At 56.0% G+C, this 14,640-nt stretch overlaps 1 protein-coding gene and 1 long non-coding RNA gene across 2 annotated transcripts in view; one reads left to right on the forward strand and one right to left on the reverse strand.

The window, feature by feature from the left end:
* Positions 1-14,640, forward strand: part of FSTL4 (follistatin like 4) — a 142,693-nt gene that overhangs the window by 74,083 nt on the left and 53,970 nt on the right. Inside the window, exon 4 of the mRNA XM_004696992.2 lies at positions 7,217-7,383. Coding sequence (XP_004697049.1) covers positions 7,217-7,383 — 167 coding nt within the window. The remainder of the gene's footprint in view (positions 1-7,216; positions 7,384-14,640) is intronic.
* Positions 4,477-5,692, reverse strand: LOC123521118. Its single transcript, XR_006679595.1, has 2 exons — positions 5,608-5,692; positions 4,477-4,846 (listed from the first exon to the last, which is right to left on the reverse strand). It is a non-coding gene; the product is annotated as an uncharacterized LOC123521118 (long non-coding RNA).

Raw genomic sequence — 14,640 nt, forward strand, 5'->3', positions numbered from 1 at the left:
TCTTTCTCCCCAACAGTGGCTGGGATTTCAAACTGCTCGCCTTGGAGGGAGCATCCCTTGCTCTACCTCAGGGCCTTGGCACCAGCTATTCTCTCTGCCTACAATGCTCTGTCTCCCCATCCGTGGTCTGGTGGTTTCTTCGCGTGTTTCTGATCTCTACCTAAGTGTCGCCTCCTCAGAGAGACCGCCCCCTGACTTCCACCTCCACTTCCTACCACATGTTGGCCTCCCCTGCTCTTTCTCTCTTGGCCTCTTGACTTCTCCATCCTTAGTACTAATTCTACGGTTCCATGTATATTTTCTCACTGCCTACCCTGAGACCTCTTCCCTTAGAGGCAGGGAGTCTGGACCCAGACAATAGTGAAAGAAGAAAAGGCAGTGGGGGGGTGGGAAGAATTGAGGCAGAAGTTGGATTTCCTCTTGTCAAGAGTCTCAGAGGATTCCCGATGGGGTGACTTGGTCTCTACGAGGCTCCTTCCACATAATTTCTTCAGTGAAAATATAAAGTGTGTTCCTTGTCTCGTGAAGAGGCACATTCACAGTTAAGACTCAAGCCTCATCTCCCCGGGTCTGTTGGGCAGGCAGCTCTTCCCAACATCAAGAAGGGCACCATGTTCTGTCTGCCGACTGAACTCCCGATGCAGTATCTCTGTGAGAGGGAAGGGGAAAGCATGGGTGGTGTGGCCAGGCATCTTCCCATGCCATTGGTCAGCTCTGTCACACGGCCCCTCCTGGCTCCACAGGAGGGTGAGTAGCAGTCTTAAGGAGGATGCAGCAAAGAGGAAAAGGAGCAGCCTTTGGGAACGCACAGCGTGACATCTTCTTGCCGGTTGGGGAATAGCCATGGCCACTGAGAGCTTGTCCGGGAGCTTCTCCGTCCAGCCTGAGAGCCCGGTCCGTGCCTGTGCACGTTCTGAGCAGCTAGTTTCTAGCTGGAGCCCACAGTGGTGCAGACAGACCGGAACTCAACTCCTCACCCAAAGGCTGGCAGGTTGAGCCGCCCAGAGGCACCAAGGAAGACAAGCCCGGCTGCTGCGGGGCCACAGCCTGGCGAAGCCTGAGGAGCAACTTTTCGCGTCTTCAAGGGGCCGCCAGGAGCAGGAATTGACTCGGTGGCAGCGAACAATGGTGTCTTTGCCCGAGCCAATAGTACACTGTCTCCGAGATAAATCCTCCAAGATAGAGGGTGCTCTTCTACCCTGCAGAGTGTGCTGTCAGCTTTGGGAGTAGATTCAGGACCCCGTTAGGATGGACAGCCAGGCCCCAGCTCTCACAAAGCGCTGGACTGGGGAGAGACGTGAACGGTGTGAGAGACAGGTGGCTGAGCCAGGCTAACGATGGGGCAAGAGCGCAGGATATGAGACCCCCACACCCTGCTGACTAAGGGGCTCTGGAATTGTCACCTTGATACTGAACTCTTCTTTGTTCCTCCCCAAGCTTGGACACGCCCCCCTCCTCTGCCTGCTCCCTTGTGGTACCTCAGGACATCCTGGGACAGTGATGTCCACCAAGCCCAGCTCCGACCTCCCTCTCCTCTACACAGCAGTCACAAAACAGCAAGTCTGTTTTCCCAAAACCAAGAAGGTTTCTGGGGCTGGCCAAACAGAGCCCCAGCACATAGAGGGGTGTACAGGTAACCCTGCCCCCCACCTGTCCATCACTAGACCAGGCCGGCTTTCCTTTCTCTTCAACTTTTGACTGTGACTTGGGGGAGGTTTGCAGTGCCCATCTTCCGTTTTCTCTCCAGCCATCCACACACACCTGGTTCCACTGCGGCCCCCCCCATGTAACATCAGCTATTCCACCTCCTCCCTCCCTGTGTTTCCTGTTTCCATCCCTTCCTCCTGCCCAGCCCTTCTGCACTCTGTCCTGGGGTACGACCTGCTGCCCTTTCCATCCTGAAGGGCGGATTCTTCTAAGGTGTCCCTACCTCGTGAGCGAGTATCATTGTTCCCCTTGTAAACTCCTCTGTTGTTTGGCAGAGAATTGAGCCAGCGGCGGTGAGGCCAGTTCTAGACCTGAAGAGGGACTAGGGGCCACAGTCTCAGGGGCCTCGCCAGTCTCATCAGCCAGTCAGCCTGGCCCCTCATGATTTGAGTCCCAGGCTGTCACTTGTTAAGATGGGGACCTGTATGACTCTCTCCCTCTCCTGTTGCCCAACAGGACGGGCTTGTGATGGGCATGAAGGGGTAGAGGGGCTCTAGCTCACTGGGTGTTTGTCTGCTCTCTCTGTTGGGACATTTGGCCCCACTCTCAGCCTGCTGGTCCCCACAGGCATTATTCCGTCTGTCTGTCCTTGGTGCTGGCCCTGGGAACACCCCAGAGCCACTCTGGCCAGAGTTCTCCCGATTGTGTGCAGGGCTTCCAGTACAGACTTGGATCCCTCTCTCTAGGAGTAGAGAGTGTGGGTGTTGAGGCTAGAAACCCTGCCGACCACGACCTGGAAGGCACAGGGCCCCAGCTCCATGACAGGGTACTGCCACCTCCCCCCTTGCCCTCTGCCTCCTCCCACTGGGGAACCAAAGCCTGTTTGTCCAGGGCTTGTTGAGGGTCCCTGAGAGCTTCTGTTTCACCCCAAAAGGCCCTGACAAGCACACCAGTCATCCCCCTTCACCCAGTCTCTACCCGATGGTAGAACGCCAGGGTCCCAGAAAGGTCCTGAGTCCCTCTGGCAGGTAGCGGACAAGAGCAGGGGCAGCTGAGACCTGTAGGGGGGCGGGCATTGTGCTGTGTGGAGCAGGCTCGTGCTGGGGTCAGAACCTGTGAACGGGCGAGTAGTGGAAGCCAGAGCGGGGCCTGTGGAGCTGTCCTTGGCAAGCCTAAGGGCCATCGGGAGCCACTGGTGGCTTGGGAGCAGGGCAGTGATAAACCATGTACTGAAAGTCCGGGACAAGCAGCCTTACTTACAGGCAGCAGAGCCTAACTGGGGGTGGGGGTGGGGGCCGGGCCAGCACTGCACTCTGGGTGTGGAGGACTCCAGAAGGAAGCTTCAGTGGGAGGAGCATCTGCTGGGGCCACCCCTGAAGAAGGCTCTTGTCCCTTCACAGGCAAAGAGCAGATGGCCCTGGGGGCACGTGGAGGCACAGTGGGCAGTAGACGAGTAGGGGGTCCACAGGACGTCCATTGAGGATCACCCACTCAGAATCCTGGAGCCCAAAAGTGAGATGGGCCCCCCCCACCGGAATCCACCAGACCCACCCCCTCAATTTACAGATGATGAGACTGAGGGCCAACGACAGGCGGGGACATAAGCCACTCAGCATGTCTCCTGCACCAGTGTTCTGCCCTGATCACCAGGCACCCACGCCCTTCTATTGCCCCGTCCTCCCTCTCCCAGGAGGTCACCTGCCCCTGTCACCCCCTTAGCAGGCCAGGAGGGCCGCCCACCCAAGGCTTGCTGAACAATCAGCAGCGGGGGCTGAGGCTGAAAAGGGAGGGTTGGCAGCCATAAATCTCTTCAGAATTTTAAAAGGAGCTGGGGAATATTGACATGAATTAAATCCAATAAAACATTCATTTAATTAAACTTTAAATGATCCAAATATTTGCTGTTTGGTTAATATTTGTGTAGCTGACAGGAGCAGAATTATGATGGTTCTGTCAGTATCCATGCATTCTAATTTTGCTTGGGCATTGTGCGTATAAAGTCCGGTCTTCACACAGACAGACCGGGTGCACTCGGGACGCATGCACGCCCAGCACTCACAGCCGGGACCGGGTGCACTCGGGACACATGCACGCCCAGCACTCACAGCCGGGGCCGGTGGGCCCACCTTTTTCTTTGTCTGTTTGGTCTATGGTTTGTTTTCATGGAATTTTTTTTTAGCCTCATAGGCCCTTTCCAACCCTTTTCTCTAAAAATATAATTTGGGCCCCCAAGGGGAGGGGCCCTATATTCAAATGAGGCCTGCTGGTGTAGTGGTGATGCACTGCCAGAGGACGCTTTCGGAACCCACAGGGGCCGTTCCGCACGGGGTTGGAATAGACCCCGTGGCAGTGAGTTTGAAGACCCCACCTGCCTCCCCAGCCCCGCCCTGCCCCCCTTTCCATCTTCCAGAACCTCCCCTCCTATCCTCTAAGGCCGGGGTTCTCAATCTGTGGGACAAGAGCCCCTTTGGGGATTGAATGACCCTTTCACAGGGGTCCCCCGATTCATAACAGTAGCAAAATGACAGTGATGAAGTAGCAATCAGAATAATTTTATGGTTCAGGCATCACCACCACATGAGGAACTGTAGGAGATGGCCGCGGCCTGAGGAAGGTGGAGAAGCACTGCTCTAAGGCACTGACTCGCAGGTCTCAGGGTACCACGGAAGCCCCTGGAATACCTGTTAAAATCTAGTGTCTACCAGTGCTGGGCAGGAGTTGTTTTTTATCACACTTGCTCAATGTGATGCAGGTGGTTGGGGCCACGGTTGAAAACGGCAGGTCTAGGACCCAGGGGAAGCCATGCCTCCTCCAGGTGCACCACCCTGATTGCCAATTTGATCTTTTTTATTGTGGTCATCCTGGAAACTAACCAGTTCAGGGTGACTAACCTGACTTCTTCACCTGCACCATCCACCGGCCACTGAGAGAAAGATACAACGAAATGCCCAGTCCAGTGTAAAGCTTAGTCCAAGCCGAGCGTTGGAGCATGCCAGGCATCCCGCCCGCTGCCCCAGCGCCTCTCCAGGCTGGCGGTCTCTGCTTTCTGCTCTGAGAGCTTCCGTTGCCTTTCTTCACCGAGGTGAGGCCTGGGCGTTCTTGTGCCGGGTCCTTTCAGCTGGGAATGCCTCCATCCGCCCATTGGCACCCCACACCATGCAGTTCCATCCGCCCTGGGCCGGTGGTCGAATCTGCAGACCTAGAATGCCAACAACGTGCAGAGCCCCCAACCCAGAGACAGATTTTAAGTACCCGGAGCATAACTTGAGGCTGGGCGCCACTTGAGAGGGGCCGCGGCATTCCCATTGTGCTGGCCAGCTGCAAGAGATCATTCAGAAAGTCGACCGTAGTGCTCCACTGTTGCAAAGACCAAAGGGGGATCTTGCTCTGCAGGTGCAGAAAAGACCCTGGGAAGATGCCATTGAGTGCATCCGAGACCACCCAGTTTCCTCCACCACCCCCCCCCAACCCCAGTGGCAGCAAGGAGGGGCAGTTGTAGTTTCCATGCAGCCCCATCTCATGTGCTGAGTGGAAGGTGAATGGGCTGGACTGGTATTTTTAAGCGGACATCATGGTACGCTGATCTCAGACAGGTGCCAGATGTTTGGACAGAGGTGCAGCTTTTGTGCTTGCCCCAGGCGATATTTTCCTTGGCTGCACCGCTGGCCTCACCCCCCAGCCATGAACATCAAGCCCTCCTCATGGGTGCTAGCAGATAAACACGGGCCTAGAATTCTGCTCACCACATGCAGTCCTGCAGGTAGGAGGAGAGCAGCCCCTCACCTCGGTCTTCCTCACCTCCACCCCAGTGTCTCACTCCTTATTCTTCCTCATCTCTCTGACCAACCAGCCACGGCCACAAGGGAGAACTCTGGGCTCCGAGTGGAGGGCCGGCCCCAGCAGAAGGCTCTGGGAGCTAAGCCATTTAGTGAATTCCTTCTCCCTTCCCCCTCTCCTCACCTGGGTCCTGCTGGGAGGGTCAACGTCTCCCTCCGCTACCCTGAACAGTACGCTCATGGCTCAGGCTAGAAGAGAGAGCCTGAGACGCCTGACGCCGATGATAGGCTGGCCTCAGCCACGTCCATCTCACCAAGCTGGTCTGTACTCGGTCTGTACTGCGCCTTCCCAGAGTCAAACCTGTTTCCTGCCCTTGTACCCTCCCCCTGGCCTAGTGACCCCTGTCCTTCTCTGGTTCAGTTTTCCCCACCCCCACCCTCTTGGTCCCGGGCCGCCCTCCCCCTGAAGGTACAGTGCACAGCTGCCTCTAGTGGTAACAAGCCAACCCCTGCTGACTAGTGAGCCCCTGAATCACAGCGCCCAATGCCCAACTCCAGTTTGAGGACACACCTGTCAGGGTCTCCCAGGCCAGAGCTCGCTCAGCATGCTTGCTGGCAAACCTGAGTAGCCATCAGCTCACGAGCATTCGGCGCTAGTAAACCCCATCTCCGCTGATGCCCCAGGCCCAGAACAGGGGAGACAGGGGCCATCAGCGAGCTAGAGACTGCCCCTCCGAGCCTGGCCCCATCTTGACAGTTGAACAGCCTGAGTCTGGTCAGCTCTTTTTTCCCCCCCCATAAATCCTGAGAATTAAAAAAACAAACAAACATGAGAACAGGGGCATATTTAGGTCCTTCCCCTTTGCCTGAAGAATGATCAGTCTTAATGCCAGGTATCAAGTGTAAAATGGCAAGGGTTAATAATTTGTGCAGCCTGGAGTACACTTCCAAAAAGTAAAGGCTGCCACACACGGTCGCAGAGCAGAAGTCCAAGTCCAAGTCGCCAGAATCATCAGACAGAAACGAACCTTCAAAGGTCAGCTAGTTCATTCCCAGACTTCAGACAGTGCAACCTTTAAATTGCCCCCAGAAGGATGAAAAGCCTGTCGGCCCACCCAGCAGACCTTGACTGCACTTAGCAGGGGCCAAACTTCATTAAGCCTGGGGGACTCCAAGCGGGGCACACAGCTGGCTCTCTGGTCTCTTGCGATGGCCCATGAGACCCCGGCAGCTCACGTCTCGGATCACAGAGACATAGCCCAGCTGTCTCTCCTACACCCTAGAGCTGTGGCTCATGGCCTGTTTAGACTCATGAGCCCTTACAGGATTTGACAGGAAAAATGTGTATCTATAAATTCTATGTGAATGCTGTAAACAAAGGAACCCTGGTGGCGCTTGTGGTCAAACACAAGGTTGCTAACCACAAGGTCAGAAGTTCGAACCCACTAACTGCTTCATGGGAGAACAAGGAAACAGTTTACTTCCATAAAGGTTACAGCCTTAGAGTCCCTCTGGGCAAACTCGTTTGTCCTATAGGGTCACTGAGAGCAAGTCAATTCAATGGGGGCAGGTTAGTTGGTTTGTGGATACCATATATACTCTGGTATAAGCCAACCAGAATATCAGCCCAGGCACCTAATTTTACCACAAAATTGCATTAAAAATGTGCTGAAAAACTCGGCTTATACACGAGTATATACGGTAATTTGGAAGCCCCTCAAAGCCCACCTGGGCTCCTGCCCATGAGCCAATCGCCCTGGGTCTGCGGCTGACTGCCTTCTCCTTCTCCGCAGAAGTGCTTCAGCTCAGCCTGGCCCCTGAGGAGAGGGTCCGAGTGACCACGGTGACGGTAGGGCTGAGCACAGTGCTGACCTGTGCTGTCCGCGGAGACCTGCGGCCACCCATCGTCTGGAAGCGCAACGGGCTGACCCTGAACTTCCTGGACTTAGAAGACATCAATGTAAGTCACCGGCCATTTGTTCTAAGCTGAGGGCCTCTCTGGATGAAAGAAGGCTGCCCTACTCGTGGTGGCAGGGGCAGTTCTCTCGTGATGCCCCATCCCTGCTGCCTCTCAGGCCTGAAACCCAAGCCCCGCCTATGCAGAGAGCAGTGGTGTGGTGGCCATATGGCGGGTGGTCACGCCCAGGATAAGCTGAAGGGGAGTTGACCGGAGATGCAGTGGCTGGGGCAGGAGGCCTCTGGGTGGGGCCTGCTTGAGGAAAGGTTGGAGGTGAGGGCATGGAGAGGAATGGTCTGTGTGTGGGGAGCTATGTGACTTAGGGGAATGGCAGGGGGAGAGGTACGGCCCTGCAGGAAGTGGGGTTCTCTAGACCAAGGCAGAGCCCATCTGGCTGGGGAGCTTGAGCGGGGTGCTAGGCCGTAACGCTAGTGGGATGTGGACTCTCCCCATGAGGGCAGAGGCATTCTCCATGGAAGGCAGAGGGGAGCTGACTCTCTGGCCGGGTTGGTTGGAGGTCAGGTGCCAGGTGAGGAGGTGGAGAGAAAGCAGGTGGAGGCACCTTGCCCTGATGGCCTTGTGCGCTGGGTGAGGGGGTGGGTTTGATGAACTGAGTGGTTCTGTGTGGAAGAAGAGGGCAGCTGAGCCCACATAACCTGACATAATAAGTAGGTGGGGTATTTCTGTTCCTTGGGGAGACAGCCAGCTTGGGCTGGGGGCCCCAGCATCCCCCTCCACCTCCCCACCCCTCCTGCTGCACTAGCTTTGAGCAGGTTCTTAACTCACTTAACCCTCAGTGAATTAACCTGTGAGAAAACCTCCTGGTCAAGCATCTGCAGGATCGCCGCCCTTTGGCCAGTGAGGGTTGGATGGAATCATTCAGGTACATTGATTGGCCCAGAGGTGGCTTCCCAGAAGTTCATGTGAGAAGACAGTCACCCAGGTAGGGAGCTGACAAGGCAGCTGACAGGTCTCAGGCAGGAGAGGGACACCCCCGTCTCCTTGGCTCGGGACAGCTGCTGTGCTATGGAATGCTTGACCCAGAGGAGGAAGACTAGTGCATTGGTCGAGTGGTCAGTTCTGCTAGCATCTCTAAGGGGCTGGGATAGGGACTGGGGCCGAGGGAGCTCTCTGTGTGGTCCCGTGTGTTGAACTACCTACCACCAAGGAGCATGCTACACCGCCAAAAGGAGAGCTTCATTCCAACTGGAACCCCATTCCAACTATCAGAACTTCCCTGCAATGGAGTGAGCTGGAGGCAGTGAGCTCCCCATTCTCAGAGGCATTCAAGCTGAGGCGGGGACTGTAGCCAGCATTGCTGTGAGGCGGCTGCTAGCCACCCAAAGCAACCAAACTCCATGCCTTTGATGATCCCTCTGACTCTGACACTGTGTTGTGGGGAGACAGGCCCAGCAGGAGTTCTGCAGGCGAGCCTGGAGTCAGGACCCCCTGACTGACGGTGCCTGGAGATCCTGGGGGGCACATCTGGGAAGAGGGGTCGCTCCAGAGGCTATGTTCCTGCTCCCCACTGGTCACACTGGGCAGGATGGGTTCCTTGCGGCTTCCCACGGTGGTGAGTGGAGTCTGTGTCATGCACATCTCCGACTGGCCGTGCCAGCACAACCCTGGTGGGGACCTGAGTGTGCGGAATCTGAGCCTGAGACGGCCAGGATTCGTCTGAGAGCTTAGCAAGCAGGTACAGGCTGCTGTCTGTAACGAGTAGGCCTGTGTGTACATTGAGTGCACAGGTTTGTGTCATAAAGGCTCTCGGCACACATGCCTGACGTGGGGACATAGCTATGGAGCCATCTCGTCAGTGGACGTGAATGGGAGCCAAGACGAGGTGCTGTGCCTGTCTGAGCACCCCTGCGCACTACGCGGTGCTCCTCTTAGAAGACGTGAGCAATAAAGGCAGCGGCTGCAGTCCTCCTGACGTACTTGCCATCGGTTAATTAAATTACCACGCGTGTTCCTTCCCTCCCTCGAACATGCCTCCAGCGCCAATGCAATTGCATGTCTGCTTTTTCACAATAAGGTTAGCAATTTGGGTAATTGTGGGTGCAACAAGAGATTAATGGCCCCTCATTACGAAACACTTGCTGCTTGTGGTCAAGTCAGCAGCCCACAAACAGGAGGGCCTGGTGCTTCTTAGCAACCCCCACGAGAGGGCGCAGGTCCGAGCCAGCCCCACTGGGCTCCAGACCTGCGTTCACAAGCCAGCTCACGTGCACCCGCACGCACGCTCACAGAGAGGAAGGCAGCTAGTCTTCTAAGGGACTGGGCTGAAGTCTCTGCTGTGTCACTTGCTAGTGAGTGACCTTGGAGAGGGTCCTTAGCTTCTCAGTTTGCTCATCCGTGAGATGGGATAGATAATAGTGTCTCCATCGTAGGATTGTACCCAAACACAACCCTCCTCCGATTCGGAGTCAGGGCTACCTTATGTAAGGTTTTCGAGACTACATCTTTTTCTTTTTTTCAGAAGCAGACAGTCTCACCTTTCTTCCAAGGAGCGGTTGGTGGATTTGAACTCCTAACATTTTAGTTAGCAGCCCAGTACTTAACCCACTGTGCCACCATACCTCTCTTCATAGGATTAGCAAGCCCAAAACCCACTGCTGTCAATATGGTTCTGTCTCTTAGTGACCCCATGTAGGGCTTCCAAGATGGTAAATCTTGAAAAACATTTGTCCTGCACCTTGAACCACCGACCTTGTGGTCAGCAGCTCAACACCTATCTTAGGGTGCCACCAGGGTGCCCGTGGAACGTGAGTCAGCCACACCACCTCACTGACACTGAGTCGATGCTGACTCCTAGCGATGCTATAGGACAGGGTAGCACTCCCCCTGGGGGGTTCCAAGACTTTAACTCTTTCTAGGAATAGAAAGCCCGGCCTTCCTCCTGCGGAGCTGCTGGTGGCTTTGAACTGCTAACCTTACACTAGCAGCCCAGCAAGTAACCACTATGTACCTGGGTTCCTTTCAGCGTACGATCGTGAGGAGCACATTAGAAGAGGCATGTACGTTCCGTGTTCCTCCCAGTCACTCTCCTTACTGTCATCCTGCTAGTACTGCATCGCTCTCAGCACCTCGCTGCCAGTGTCCCCAGGGAGCCTCCCCCACCAGCTGGAACCAAGGTAGCCCTGCAGCCCTCAGTCAGGGCCACCGCCGTCCATGTCAGCGGAGACCCCTGGGGACAGAGCCACCTGCGGCAAATTCCCGGGCCCTGTGGGGAGGGTGGCAGGGGGCGGCGGGAGGGTGAGTCAGCACACCCTCTGTGCATGGTACATGCACAGTCTCAGGCTAGGTACATGCTCGATGTGTCCGGTTCCGTGCCTGGCACACTTGAGGTGTTCGTGAGAGGTCGCCCCACCCTGGGAGCAGGGGCTGGAGCCTGGATGGGGCCAGAGCCAAGGCAGCAGGTGTCACGAGGCAGGTTTGTAACAAGAATCGCTCAGAGAGGAAGCCGGCTCTGGGCAACAGTGCTACAGCAGAGGTTTCAGGATGCCCAGGCCTCTCCGAGCCCAACTATCAGGGCACAGTGATTAGCCACTGGCATGGGGATCCTGCCACGGACAAGAAGCAGGCCCGCCCACAAATCTCAAGGCACGGGAGCTTAGCACACACCGCACGGCGAGGTGGGGGCTCTTTGCTTTGTCATTGTGTGAGACATCTTGATTGGCAACAAAATATTAATCACTTTCCTGCTCCTCCTTTAATGAGACGCTTTCATGGGCAACAAAATATTAATTTGTCTTGTCTTATCTGTTAAGAATTCTGTTAATGAACTCAGTCACAGCGCTGTTACAGAATGCCATGCTAATGACACATGTAATTAAACTTTTCTGACTTGCAAACACTGAGGGCGCCTTGCACGGCAGAATAATATTTGATCAGAAAGTAACTCTGCCCCCCTCCCCGCTAGGCCAGAGCCAAGTGAGAAGAAACACTCGGGGGTGGGCGTGGGGAGGGGGCCCGAGCCCACAGACGTCCCTGGCAGAAGCACTTACGAATGATGTGCACGGAAGCCAGTCCGGATGGAGCCCCGGGAACCCGGCCTTGGGACGCACTTCCTGCGCTTGAGGCAGTGGGAGCCGCACACAAGTGCCCAGGGTGGTGCTCCAGTCTGGAAAGGAGGAAGCTTTCCCGCCAGGGATGCTTGATAAACGAGAGAGTGGGGAGCCTGGAGGGGGAGCTGGGGGCCTGAACACGAGGGCCTTGAAGGCTTGACCTTCAAGCGTCTTGGCCGTCGGCTTGTGAACAGTAGGGAGCATAGATTTTTCATCAGGGCACATGTGTGTCCTGCAGGACTCTCCAGCCACTGCCAGGGTAGGATTCCAAATGCCCCCCAAGGAGGGCCATGGGTCTCCAAATAAAGTGGGGCGCAGACTTGAGGGGAGCCCTGCTGGGACTCTTGGAGTCTTTCGCCTTCACTTCACCCTGGCTCGCTCGAGCCTGGCTGTGCCCAAGCTGCCCGCGGCAGCCATCCATCGGGAACTCCCTCTTCGTGGCTGTGGCTCAGTTCACAGCACCATCTGAGCTTCCAGAAAGTCCAGCCTGGCCCTGCTCTCTCCGACAACACAGTGCCATGTGGAGGAGGGGGCGCGGGGCCGAGGTCTGCCACACTCAGAGCCTCCGAGGACAAAGCTGATCCTCAGGAAGGACTTGCCACCCCCAGCTCGGTCTTCGGGGCCGGCGAGAACCTGGTGGCCGGAGGTATCCAAGCAGAAGCCAGGCCAAGTGACACTTGGAGGCCTCTCTCCTCCCTGAGGGCCACAGCAAGGCATTTTGGAAGCAGCAGCCTTGTCCAGGGAGGGAGTCCTCACAGAAGTCAGAGAATGCCCCCGGCCCCTCGCTTTTCACACGCCCACCCTCGCTCAGCCTGCCCTGCAGCACAGAGCCTCCCTATAGCCCCTAGCTCCTTCAGGCTAAGAGCCAAGCTTTGGTGGGCTGTGGCAGATGCACGCACTGCTCCCCTGCCCTGGCCTCCGTCCTCAGTTCGGGGATCTGGTCATGAAGAGGCCCACTTCACACCACAGCAACCGGGCAAGCAGACTCATGCCAGCCCAGTCCTCCAGTTCTCAGACCACGCAAGCCACTTAGCCATTCTGGGTGGAGTGGTGACTGTCCCCAACCTGGCCTGTGTGTCCGTAACCCCTCATCTGCACTAGCGATGTCCCCTCATAGCTGTCCTCCTCCTCCCTGCTCCACATGACCCTGGGGGCCGACCCAGGAGGTGGGCAGAAGCAGGAAAAGGCCGCCCCCAGAGCAACACTGGTGTGGCTGCTGCCGTTCTTGCCACACACACTAAGCAGCCCCCAGGCAGTGTGCCAGGCCCCTGGCTGGTCTGTGGGTGGTAGGGGGTGCCAAGTACCTCAGAAGGGATAGGAATTGGCCCTCGGGCCTGCAGCCAGCCCGTGGGCCCTGCTGGAACTCCCTGGGCTCTTAGCTCTTGAGACTCAAACCCCAGGACTGGGTGACGGAGCCAGGCACATGGCATAGCCCAGGCCTCTCTCTGAATGGCGACTGGGCACTGATGGCACTGACTCTCAGCAGCCACTGGCCTGTGCCCAGAGGAGCCGAGTGCTGCGGCCAACACATGGGCCTGCCTGGCGAGGGATCGTCTCAGGGAGAAGAAACAGTTTTCTATTGTATTCATTTTTGTTTAAGGCTTACAACAAATCCAGTATATTTCTAATGACTTGAAAGAGTCGCTCTTTTTTTGTTCACACACACACACACACACACACACACACACACACACCACCACCAAAGCTCCCTACTTTGAAATGTCGGCAGGCAGAGTACAATGATAAAAGCAGAAAAACAAAACCCATTAGAAGAAAGTATTTGTGGCAGTGTTTGAAGGATGTGTTAAAAGGTTTGCTCTTTTTCTCTCTCTCTTTCCCATGCCTAAATGGTGTAAAACCAGGAACAAATAATTCTAATGAAGCATATGCTCTCAGCCGGCTCTTCTTTAAAAGCAAGTTATTAAAAAGACCAAAGGAAAATGATTTAAGAGCTCATGACTCATTTAATTTGTATTGTCTTTCTGTGAACCAGTCGTGAATCCATTGTGAAAAGATGAGAGGCGTTTGATTAGCATGGAGAGCGGGTTGCAACACGATAGACAGTGGATGTAGGTTCTGCATTAAAATAATCTCATTAAAGGCTTGGGTACATTTTACTTTAAAATCTTGGAAAACACTGTACTTGATGCACTCGGAGGCTTTGACCAATTCTCTCCGGCATGTGTCAGAAACTCGGGTTGCTTCGAACGCTCCTGTTTCCTCGCTCTTTGGATGAACCCCATTGGTCATGAATGTGGCCCGGAACTGCTCACAGAGATGGGAGCCCAGTCTCGGGGTACACCAACCCAGGGGGTGACTCACTCTTGTCCTTTGCTTTTCCACTGACCTCCTCAGGAAGACCACCCACCCTGCTTAGTATCGGTGCCAAAGAATGACCCGGGACCGATGGTGGTCCCCTTTCAAAAGCTCAAGGTCTCAGGGAGGTTCTGCTGCAGCTCCTAGACGGAGCCCCAGGTACCTCGCCGCCTCCCTGGAGATGCCCCGTCGGTGGAGGCGGCCAGGTACCTGGGCCACCGCGGAGCCAAATCCTCCTCCGACAAGCAGAAGGCAGTCACAGGACACCCCACAGTCGTGGCATCTCTACACCCGCCCATCCTGCCTTGCCTGGGCTCACGTGGGCCTCCCCTTCGCTTTGCCTCCTGCCGACTGCACTGCAGGGCAAGCCTTACCCACAGGCTTGTCTGTAAGATCAGTTCTCAGAAGGGCTGGGCCTGTTGGGCTTTGATGGAAATGGTCCCGTCGCCCTCCAAAGCGGTGACCCCCCCCCTCCGACAGCGTCTGCGGGTTTTAAATACCATGTCAGGAGGAAATCCCTCCTTGCAAGCCTTCTTGGTTCCTGAAATGAGCTGTGGAAGGGAACTTAATCAAGTCCTCCCTGGAGTGTTCCCAGGACGGCAGGAATGCCAGTTGGCTGTCTCAGCTGTGCACGTGGGCCAGCATAGAGGAAGGAACCAGGGCCCTCCTAGAGGCCCTCAGCCGGGGATTCACACGGCAAGGACCCCAAGGGGGTGTGGCACAGGCTTCACAGAAGATGAAGGTGCTCCCCTGTGACACTGAGCCAGGAGACTCCCACAGGCTCCCAGGGCCCCTCTCTGTGGCGCCATCAGGGGGCCCAGCGGGGAGGACAGCCCCACTCTGCTGCTGCCATGAAACATGATGGTGCGCGCCAGGC

The sequence above is a fragment of the Echinops telfairi genome, unplaced genomic scaffold (assembly GCF_000313985.2).
Source record: "Echinops telfairi isolate 266 unplaced genomic scaffold, ASM31398v2 ScPeMD7_7469;HRSCAF=8507_1, whole genome shotgun sequence".
In the NCBI taxonomy this organism is placed as follows: domain Eukaryota; kingdom Metazoa; phylum Chordata; class Mammalia; order Afrosoricida; family Tenrecidae; genus Echinops; species Echinops telfairi.